Here is an 11,692-nt window from a genome sequence, read left to right as displayed (position 1 = left end):
TCTAAGAACATATTGAACATTCCTAAGTGCCTATGGAAAAAGCAGAATAAAACCATATACCTGAAGTACATATAAAGTGATTTAGCCCAAACCATCTACCAACCAATGTATCACATAATTAAACAGCCCTTACTCTGAATAGGAGACTTTAAACCACGTAGCTGTTACCTCACACATCAGCCAGCTCTGCGTCCCATATTTCAGACTAGAGTGTAACTAATCATTGTTATTGGCTTGATCCCATCATAATTGGAAGTTAGAAAGCATCCCCATTGAAACCATTGCACCTTCCCAATGAGTTCTTTCTGAGGAGGGAGGATAAGGCTTTAGAACCTTCTACATGTAGCAATTTCTATGAGTAAATACACCAATATATCACATTAAAAAGTGTGTAAGCAACTGGAAATATCAGTCTGGAGTATTTATCAATAATGTGGGTGTCAATCCAAATGTATCCTCTTAAGGTTTTTTCCTTGTTTTCAGTGGTCTCATCAGTAATTGGTGGATCTGCCAGCCCTCTGTCCTGCTTTTCTCCATCTTGTGGTATGTAATCAGATTCAGCAAATTCAGCCAGGTTGCTGACTTCCCCATCACTGTAGGTACGCTCTACCATTAATGGTCTTGCCTGAGGTATTGCACATGTGCAAAGTAGCTGTAAGAGAAGAGGCTTATATTAATGATCAAAATAGAAGAAGAATACTTGAAGGGGGAAAATCTGCAGGGCTATGGGGAAAGAGCAGGGGAGTGGGACTAATTTGATAGCTCTTTCAAAGAGCTGGCACAGGTATGATGGGCCGAATGACCTCTTTCTGTGCTCTATGATTCTATTAAAAAAAAGTTATACATCAGGATTAAACACTGTCAAAGATTTATAAGCACTTATACCATAAAAAATATGAAACAACAGCAGGTGATCCAGTCATGGAGTGGCTTGCTGTAGTGCACTCCAGAGTGCAGAAGCATAGAGTTCAGTTATACAGTTTCATATACAATGAGTCCCTGAACTTGGGCAGAGAATGCAGTCAACTCAAGGAACATTAGCAGAAGCCTAGGTACCAGTCACCTGCCTATTGTCTTAGCCAGAGGATTGTGCATGACGTTTCTGCAACATGGAATAAGGTGATAGATAAATGGAAAAGATGGGTAGAATGACAAAGGCATTTGGCAAGAAAATCAATTCAAGTATCTGTTTTTGAATTCTGACACCAGCCAGATAGATCAAAATGATCATTTTCCGGTGCTATTCATTCAATGCTCCTATGTAATTTAAAATTGAGAGGAAAAACCACAGTAAAATATCTTCAGAAACATTAATGCTTGAAAAATATATCTCTTGGAAAGTGATAACTTCTATAAGGATTTTCAATAAAAAAGTAAAGACTATTTTTAAGTTAGAAAACAAGATAAAATTTAAACTTTGCTGCATAATATCCAGACCAGGGTAAGTAGTTTGATTTCTCTCAGCTTAGCTTAATTGGTAGCACTCTTGCCTCAGAGTCAAAAGGTTGTTGATTCAAGCCCCACTCCAGAGACTTGAGCATAGGTTGACACTTCAGTGCAGTACCGAGGGAGTGCTCCATTGTCAGAAGTACTATCTTGCAAATGAGACGTTAAACCAAGGCCCTATCGGCCAAAGGTCCAATGGCACTATTTTGAAGGAGCGCAGGGAGTTCTTCTGATGTGCTGGTCAACATTCCTCCTTCAGCCATTAATTGGCCATTCATCTCATTACCGTTTATAGGATCTCACTATGCACAAATTGTTGCCATGTAAGTCTATGTAACAAAAGTGACAATAATTTATGTGAAGCATTTTAAGGCCTTTCCAAGAGAGTTGATAAGGTTCTATAAAAATGCAAATCTTCCTTTTTCTTTTTACCCTCCTTTAAAGTAAGCCCTTAAAGAAGTGTTAGTACAAATGATTAGAGATACTAGTGATGGACTTCAGATGATTAATATGTTGATTCCACACCACATAATGAAAGTAGTATTCAAAGGAGACAGTATTAATATTCTCACCTTTTCCCGGCGTTTTCTTTCTTTCCTCTCTTGTATAGTAGTCAGGTAATTCACAGCTGCGTACTCCAGCACTGAGAGAAAGACAAACACAAAACTAACCCACAGGTAAATGTCCACAGCTTTAATATACGACACCCTTGGCATGGAAGCATTCATACCCGTGATGATGGTGGACATAGTTAGAACTGTCGTTATACCTGGAATTACAGGGAGAGGACATGTTTTACAAGTGACACCATTTATAATAAGGAATTTAGACAAAAACTCTCTAGCAAAATGTATGATGGCTAATTATAATGTGATGTAAATGTAACCTGTTATTTGCCAGGTCTTATTTTTTTTACTGAGATACCTAAAAGGAGGACCAAGACCAACAATATGGACACTATCAAGGCTGAAAAGATGAAAAAAAGGCAACTTAAGAAGTATTGATAAAGCGACAGAAAGCTTGGACTTTAAAAGTCTATAGTTTGCAGAAGAAATGGAAAACTGAGGGAGGTAAGGAGGTGCACAATTCTCAGGTTCTGGCAAAGAATGAATTAAACTAGGAGATGGTGCGATGAGTCTTGATTTTGAGATACAAGGAGGAGCTTAAAAGGAACAAAAAAGGAAAGTTAAGAGGAGTAATGACCATGAAGTAGGAAGAAAGAGAGGCAAGAAGGTAATGATGGTAAGTTAAAGGTAAATGGCTGTATGGGGGTTGGGGGGAGATTCTTACATTCTTTAGAAAAGTTCAAATATCATTTCAACCTGTTAGCAGCCTAGAAATTTCACCTAGCCCATGATTTTCCAGTCCCCTCATTAGGTTAGCTCAAAGCTACAGAACTGTGAATAATTACGGAAATAAGCTGACTCAGAGACACTGCTTGTAGGTAGCATGCCCTGGGCGCAACTTTCAACCTTGGCAGGGGCGTAAAACGGGCAGTAGCCGATCGGACGCTGATTTTACGCCCCGAGTTCCTTCCTACACTTCTAGTTATATTTGCACAAGAACTTAGCCATTCTGGACTGAATTTCACCAGGACACAAACATCCCATCTTATTGGTGTAACTGCTTTAGTTTTGCCTTTCTTACCTAATGGAACTCTAGCTGGTACAGCGCGGCGATCAATCCAGAATGACACCCAGGACAGCATGACCATCAGAGTCGCTGGGAAGTACGTTTGCAGCAAGAAGAAGAAAATGTGGCGATGTAGTGTAAAATTGATGTACAGGCGATTGTACCAACCTATGAGTTGACATGAGAGATAAATGGTCATCCTTATGACCAGTTCAGCAGTGAAAAGAATGTTTAACAAACAGATAATTTTTAGTTTAACCTGAGAAAAAAAAGCCTGTTTAGATGACCATGATAGACAAAGCAAGTACAGTGCAATTTTTTTTAACAATAAAGTTTGTTCAATATTACAATTTTGGTGCCCTCCATCTCAAGAATTCAGGTCAGGTGATGAGGCAGTGGTAGGCCTCACCACCCAAGTTTTCCCTCATTCTGTATTGTTACTTTGATTTCGGGCAGAATTATGGAAGAGAATTAAACGCCAAGTCTCATGTAGCACCTTACCAAACACCTTCTGAAAATCCATATATAAACATCTGCCACATTGCCTTTATCTATACACACAGTAGTATGTGTGGCTCATACCAGATAACTCAGAAAACATACCAGATAACTCAGAAAACATACCAGAAGACGGCAACATGGATGATTCCTGGCCTAAGTGCACTGAGCCACAAAGATAGATTTCATCCCTTGGGTTTAGATTCATTGAACAGCATGTGCATCCCAGAATACTGAGGGACTGTGTGGAGGACTAACCAGAATTTTCCAAAAACTTTTGACAATGGTACCAAAGGATGGCAAAATTGTTACATCCCTGTTCAAGAGATAAGGAATGAGTTAAAAAATTATGAGATAGTTAATCTTAACTCAGTTGTGAGTGAATTTCTTGAGTCCAAAATATGAGATGAAATTAGTGAACACTTTAAAATGCAACGGGCTAATTAGGGACAATCAGCATGTGAGAATACCTACGAGGTGCCCCTCTAATGAAATGCATACATACCAGATAACTCAGAAAACATACCAGATAACTCAGAAAACATAACTAATCTGGCTAAGCACATACGGGACGAAGTAAAGAAATTACGCCAAACCCCAAGGGAGGGTTGGTTAGACTGGCTTTTCGGTACCTCATGGGGAGCGTATCTAGTGCATGGATTGGTTATCCTAATTGCAGCAATACTCATTTTCGCCATAACCATTCTTAGCATCAAAATTGTCTGCAAGATAGCCATCAACCAAATCCGAGTATAGAGCCTTGACCAATCAGAACTGTTGATTGAGCAAAGATTAGTTATCATAAATGATAAAAGGGGGGAATGAGAATACCTACGAGGTGCCCCTCTAATGAAATGCATATGTAGTAAGCTTTCAGTAGCTCAATAAGATGCCTCCATAACAAAATGGCAGTATGGTAAACCAAGGGTTAATATAAGTGGCCCATTTTGCTAGCTAGAATTAGAACAATGAGCTTTTCAAATGAGTTTATCCTTGATCATTCGTTTATGTTATTAATTTCCTGTATGAAAATGTATGCTTTATTATGAATCAAGCAAAGCGATATGATAAGCTGAATTGTTATTAATTTCCTGTATGAAAATGTATGCTTTATTATGAATCAAGCAAAGCGATATGATAAGCTGAATTCTGGGGTAAGCAGGTGTAGGGAGTGTTGTTTTGCAGCTACCTAATGAATGGATCCTTATTTCGGACAAGGTCGAAAAACATCCCAGGCCTGAGATAAGTGAGACTCCCTTTCCTGTGACCTACGTATGAACAGGTATCACCTGTGAGTGGTCGGTCATTATGTCAGTTAGTATGGCTTGCCCAGACTCAGCTTATGATTGGTTTTAACCCCTTGCTACTCATGTCCCTCCCCACTCTGAAAATGTATAATTGTGTGAACTTTGACTGTGTAAATTGCCTGTTCTATGAGATTGACCAGACTCTGTCAAGAGTTGAAATCAATTCTATAGATAGGGCCAGCTGCAGCTAATAAATTGTGTTAAAACTTTCAAGTGTATTCGCTTTCAGTTTTTGCTGAACCAGACTAAGAGTAAAGAATCCGGAATCGTCACATGGATTTGTAAAGGACAGGTTGTGCTTGACTACTGTGTGTATAGATAAAGGCAATGTGACAGATGTTTATATATGGATTTTCAGAAGGTGTTTGGTAAGGTGCCACATGAGACTTGGCGTTTGATTCTCTTCCATAATTCTGCCCGAAATCAAAGTAACAATACAGAATGAGGGAAAATTTGGGTGGTGAGGCCTACCACTGCCTCATCACCTAACCTGAATTTCCCCTCTCCACCCTCGTCAGGATTGTTGCTATCCACCCCTTCCCTATCTGCTGCATGGTGGTGGAGGTGGGGGAGGCCTGTGCCCCTGGTGGATTTTCCTTGTGTCTGCCCCACTTATCACTGCTTCCTGGGGCCACCCTGTGTAAGGTGGCAATAGGCCCCAAGGTACTCCAATGGAGAGAGAGGGCCTTGTTGAAGTCACCTCTGCCTCCATGTAGCCCCCCCAATTACCTTCCTTTACCCAAGCTTTGCTCGCCACCAAGGACATTAGAGTCATGGAAAGTGTATAAGTAAAGAGTCACTAGAATTATACCAGGAATGAGAGGTTCTAGTTGTGAAGAAAGGCTTAAAAAATGGGGCTTTTTTTTAGTGGAATAGAGAAGGCTAAAGGAGGATCTAGCAGAAATTTTAAATATTATGAAAGATTTTGAGAGGGTAAATAGTAAAGATTGTTTCCACTGGTTGGTGAATCAATAATAACGGAACATAAACTCACAACTATCACTGGAAGAATGAAAGGGGAAGTTAGAAGAGTTTTTTCACACAGTTATCAGAACATGGCATGTTTTACCAGAAGTGGATATTGAGGCAGAGATTATAATATCTTTGAAAAGGGAATTGAATAAGTATTTGAAAAGGAAGAATATAAAAGGATACGGTAAAAGGAGTGGGAAATGGGAGTAGAGTAAATTGCTCCAGCTGAAGAACTATCACAGGCACAAATAGCTGAATGGCTTCTTCAAGGTTAATGGGGCCTCGAAATTGCTACGCTGGGAGTGCACTCAGTGCAATTGAGGAATAGTGACTGGAAATTGGGGCAATGTCAAGTTCTGCGATAAGTGGAGACTGGTGTTTCTTGCTTCTTCCCCCCCCTCCCCATACAGATGTCAACAGAAGAGGCGGCACTGGTGGGAAGAACATAAGAAATAGGAGCAGGAGTTGCCCATATGGCCCCTCGAGCCTGTTGTGCCATTCAATAAGGTCATGGCTGATCTTTGACCTCAACTCCATTTTCTGCCCGATCCCCATACCCATTGAGTCCCCTTAAGAGTCCAAAAATCTATCGATCTCAGTCTTGAATATATTCAACGACTGAGCATCTACAGCGCACTAGGGTAGAGAATTCCAAAGATTCACAACCCCCTGTGTAAAGAAATTTTTCCTCGTCTCAGTCCTAAATGGCTGATCCCTTTTTCTGAAACTACGCCCCCTAGTTCTAGACTCTCCAGCCAGGGGAAACAACCTCTCAGCATCCACCCTGTCAAGCCCCCTCAGAATCTTATATGTTTCAATGAGGTCACCTCTCATTCTTCTAAACTCCAGAGAATATGGGTCCATTCTACTCAATCTGTCCTCATTGGACAACCCTCTCATCCCAGGAATCAATCTAGTGAACCTTTGTTGCACCACCTCTAAGGCAAGTATATCCTTCCTTAGGTAAACAGACCAAAAGTGTACACACTACTCCAGTTGCGGTCTCACCAAAGCCCTGTGCCAGTAATCCTGTCAGAGCTGCCTCAGTTGCTTTCAACACTAAGTGTGCCTACATGACACAGGCACACTAGTGTGAAAGGGCCAGATCCTAGCAGAGGTGGGGCCCAGTCATTTCAAATGCTGGTCTTCCAATGAAAACTTAGAAGTTTTGAAAATTGCTCACGTCTCTAGGTTTTACCGTCCAGTAATAATCGGCCTCCTTATCATTGGAGCAGGTTCCACTTCAACATTTCCCCTACCCCCTCCGCAATCCCCCTGGCCAATGTGTCCCAGTAGCACCAAAAATACAGATCCAGAAAGGATCCAAGATAAGAATTACTTTGATTTAAGTAACAAAACATACAAATTAAAATGTGAATTGGAAAAAAAAGTCTCACTTAAAAAAAACTTAAAATAAATGTACAACCTGTACTACTGTAAAAGGCCAGCTTTGTGGTTGTGTGAAATTCTTGTATCATGAACTGAGATAGAGAAATTTTTTCATCTGTCGTTAATGAATCATTGCCAATCTTCCAGTACAACATGAGGTCATCGTCAGTGTAAGCATCTGGAGACAACATTGATCAAATACAACATGATTTTAGTAGCTTGGACAAATAAGATGGAGCACAATTAAATAATCTTTGTAGATATGGTATAATTCCACATCTCAGAGAGGTAAAGCCAGAGCTGGATAAAATGTAGCAAGATCTTTGCGGAGACCGAAAACAAACTTGCAAATACAATGCAAAGCAAACTGATCACACAGACCAATGATACCCAGCTGACAAAGATCTGTGTGGATCCGGCCTTGCAATATAGTGTAGCACTTCACAGTTTAGCTGATGGAATGGCAGATACACAGTGCTTCAAGAGCGAGGCCTGTAAATCGGATTTATTTTAAATGAATGGCTATGAAAAATAACGATACTTCTGGACATGTACAGGAAAATAGGTATAGTACTAACCCTTAAAGTTTCTATTTTATCATAACAAATAAATGAATTGGCAAGTACATATTAGAAAGTAGAATTTGAATAAGAACTAACATTTTAAAACATTATTTATAAATTACTAGATGAAGCTTTAACATTTGTTAGTGCTCTATTAAAAGAAAAATCACATGCATGTCCCATTGACTGCTAAGAGAACAGGCATGCAGGTGACCTGCTCCTAGAGGCCCAATTGTGACTCCCAGCGGGAAGCCGGTGGGAGCAGATGGCATTCCTGCCCTGGAGTTTGAGTCAGAGGCCCGGCAGATTATAACAGCCGAGCCTCATTTGAATGCCGCTGGTCAGCTGCTCACCAGTTTTCGACGTAAAGCAGCAGTTGGCCGGCGATGAAGATTGGGCCAGAGGCTGTCCACTGGCAATAAGAAAAAGCTGCCGGTACTATGGTAAATCCAGGAGAGGATGTTCTGAGGGTCTCGTAGCTGGGGAGGGAAAGCTTGGGGCATTGGAGGCCCAGACATTCCTATCTCTCCTGGCCCCACTACAAAAAATTTTCTCACTTATCGTCAGTGGCCTTGCTGGCTTCACGACAGCTTTACCTAGTGGGGCAGCCACTGTGGGCCACCTGCTCAGGAGTCAGTTCAAATGCCATCAATGTCCCATGTACATCATGGGACTCCAATTTGCATTTGCTGAGGGTGTGGACTTAGTGGAACGGAGACAATGGCTTCGGTCTTCCCAGTGTTTAACTGGAGGAAATTGTGACTCCTCCAGGACTGGATGTCGAACAAACAGGCTAACAACACGGAGGCAGTGAAGGGGTCGAGAGAGGCAGTGAAGAGGTAGAGCCTCATTCATTGCCATTTCTCTGGAGTTTGCGCGGATCTTCTGCCAAATTTACAGCGGACTATTGGCAGAACCCACACGGGAATTCAATCCCTTACGACCTTCAACCACCTAATTCTAATCCTATGGTTAATTCAACATTAAAAGGTGTTTAAAATATTTTTATAATTAGAAAAGAGAATGTTAAGTTACATTATGAATGAACCTGGTGAGGTGATTAGATGGTAGCCATGAACAAGTTTATATCAAACGATTAGGTTTTGATGTGACACAATGCCTGACTTACAGCTCTCAAGTTCCAGTGAGCAGCTCTGGGTATCAAGAGGAAAGCGACTGAAATCCATGTAACACATTGATGTTACTGTAACCCTGCAAGCAATCATATGAAATACTGTAACTATTGCTGTGAGCTAGCTAAAGCACAAATACAGTAACGCATAACAAGCATATATTTAATGCAGTCAGACTACTCCATTACATCAGATCATTTTCAATATTGTTACTGCACAGTTGTGAGACACTGCAGGTCTTCATAATTAATATTACATCAGTGCCCCAAGTAGCTTTCAGGATATAGAAGCCAGTATTTGACTGCAGAGAGGTGATGCACATATTTAGTTCAAATGTAAACTTCCTCATCACTTCAGCAGAACAAGAATAGCTGAAGAAAGAAGGGATATTAAAAAGGAGCACTTACAATACTTTCATGAGAAATCAAGGGGCAACAAAGGCAAGTGGAAAATAATAATGGGAGTGAATTATAAAGCACCCCAAAATGCAACATTTCATGGTTGAAATGGTATAAGATAAAAGAAGCTCTCGCAGGGAGATCATTTTGCTGCACATCGACCTGGCAATGACTGAGAGGAATTGGCTTTGCAATAGGGGTGAATGTAACTTACTCCAATTGGCGAGAACGGAGTAAGGGAGCAGTTAAAATGGAGTGTCTCCATTTCCTGCTCCATTCCCACCGATCTGTGATTTTACCGTCACTGGATTTGGCGATGGATGAGGCTCCCCAGCCACGAGATCCTGTAAACAACTTCCCCCCACTCCCCCAACCCCATGATGACCTTCCTGCCGGGGGTCTTCCGATGCTGGCGGGCCACCTGATTTTCATCCTTTCCCGCCGGCTAGCTGCCGCGTTCCATCAGAAGCAGCCGAGCAGCTGGAAGGCGGGATTCAAACCAAACCCACCAGTTAAAATCCGTCGGACCTCTGACTCACCCACGCAGGATTGCAGGCCACTCCCACCAGCTTCCCACCGGAAGATAAAATCGACCCTAAAGGGTCAGCAGGGAGCCAATTGCAGCACTGTGCCATCTGCTGCAAGGACACCTACAGCCAGCTTGCATCTCCTCCCTCAATTTTTCTGCCTCCATATTTTTCTAGAATAACATGGGGATCAACTGTAATATCAGTCAATACAGTGTGCACACATTTATCAAACAGGTGACTGGTGCATCAGTCAGCATGGGCAGCACTTTGATCTCCTTTCCCAGTGGATATCAACAGCTATTGAAGTCAATGGAGAGTAACATTGGGCAGGATGTAAAACCAGCATTCCACCTGATCCAGTGAGTTTCCTGCCTGGCAAATTAAGTTAAAATTACCCTCCCCCCCCACTATTTCCGCGCATAAACAGAGTTTCCGACGAACTTCCGCTGGAATTACAGTGACGGAGATGGAGAAGCCCTGAGGAAATTCATATATTTTTTTTCTCATAAAGATGGCCCAATTTTACTGTTGCAAAATTAAATGCAAAGTTAGAAGAATTGTGCATAGCTTGTGCCTATGTACTAAATTCTGATTTTTACAATTGTGTAGAGCATATATAGAACTAAAAAATTGAGTATTGTCCATTGAGTGTGTGGCACCATAGCATGATTTCAGTGGAGACATTTTCATTGGTGAGCATGAGGAATAAGTGTAGGGAGGAGATGAGTTGGCAATTGACCTTTTCTTTCTTTTTCAAGACTTCACAAAATGATTTTTGTAAAAAATAAAAATGTCCTTTGTTGTTAAAAATAATCATATGAATACCTATTTCTTCCCCTAATGCTGGTTGCTCCTGCATCTACTGTACTTCACTATAATGTCTGCTTACCTCAAACTGTACAGTATCTTCCCATCAGGATAGACACGCAGCATGATATTATCTGTGGTTGTATCATGTATGAAGGACCTTTTTGAATGAACAAAGAACATATCAGGGACCCAGATCTTTTTGACCAGCCTCCCATCAAAGGTCATGCTCAAGTTGTTAGTGCTTGGGAATGAAAGGCGCTCATCTTTCCAGTAATGCCTCAGGTACAATGTCATTGTAAAGTCCTGTGAGAAAATGTCACACAAAAAAAATCAGATTAAGTTTGTGCCAACCCCAAGCATTATTTTTTGTTCCTCGAGACAGCAAATTGAGAACTGGGCCGCCACATTAATCCATACGCGTACTTATTTTTTGGAATCAAACCATTTTAACACAACATGTGAATACATAGTCAAAGAGTCCTGATATATTATGCAAATTTAATGAATTACCATATCCACTTCAGATATACTGTCCAGACTTTCTACCTGCACATCAACACCAACGGGTATTGGTGGACCTGCGGGAAGGGAAAAAAGGCAGATTACTGTTGCACCTCTGGTTGAATATTATAATTTGACAGGTTTTCTAAATCAAAACTGAATTTCTTTCCCAGATCAGAAGAGAATTTTTGCATCCCATCCTATAATCAGACTTTTATATTCCACACTGTGGATTGTGGTCTAATATAGAATCATTTGCTTTGGCGAACGCTTTTATTTATTTCAAATGTAACATTGTCAGCAAATTTTCCTCTATTGCTCAAGGATTCCCAAAGTGAAAAATATACAATAATACAAGAACATAAGAAAAAAAGACTATTTAAAAGCAACAACTCACACTTATATATATCCCTTTTAATGTTGCAAAACCCAAGGCACTTCACAAAAGGAAAAGTTCGGACATCAGTCAGGGCTTGGGAAAAGTTTGATGGGAGATTACCAAGGCTGAAATGG

At 40.9% G+C, this 11,692-nt stretch overlaps 1 protein-coding gene across 1 annotated transcript in view; it reads right to left on the bottom strand.

The window, feature by feature from the left end:
* Positions 1–218: 218 nt before the first annotated feature.
* The window catches only part of LOC137321472 (gamma-aminobutyric acid receptor subunit rho-1-like), a 51,247-nt gene continuing 39,773 nt past the window's right edge, over positions 219–11,692 (bottom strand). Inside the window, exons 4-10 of the mRNA XM_067983864.1 lie at positions 11,189–11,256; positions 10,758–10,981; positions 8,937–9,019; positions 7,282–7,422; positions 3,094–3,246; positions 2,019–2,215; positions 219–652 (exon numbers count right to left, since the gene is read on the bottom strand). Coding sequence (XP_067839965.1) covers positions 353–652; positions 2,019–2,215; positions 3,094–3,246; positions 7,282–7,422; positions 8,937–9,019; positions 10,758–10,981; positions 11,189–11,256 — 1,166 coding nt within the window. The 3' untranslated portion in view covers positions 219–352. The remainder of the gene's footprint in view (positions 653–2,018; positions 2,216–3,093; positions 3,247–7,281; positions 7,423–8,936; positions 9,020–10,757; positions 10,982–11,188; positions 11,257–11,692) is intronic.

This window comes from Heptranchias perlo, chromosome 5 (assembly GCF_035084215.1).
Source record: "Heptranchias perlo isolate sHepPer1 chromosome 5, sHepPer1.hap1, whole genome shotgun sequence".
NCBI classification, from domain to species: Eukaryota; Metazoa; Chordata; class Chondrichthyes; order Hexanchiformes; family Hexanchidae; genus Heptranchias; species Heptranchias perlo.
The sequence above is the reverse complement of the archived record's forward strand: the minus strand, read 5'-3'. Positions and strand labels throughout refer to the sequence as shown.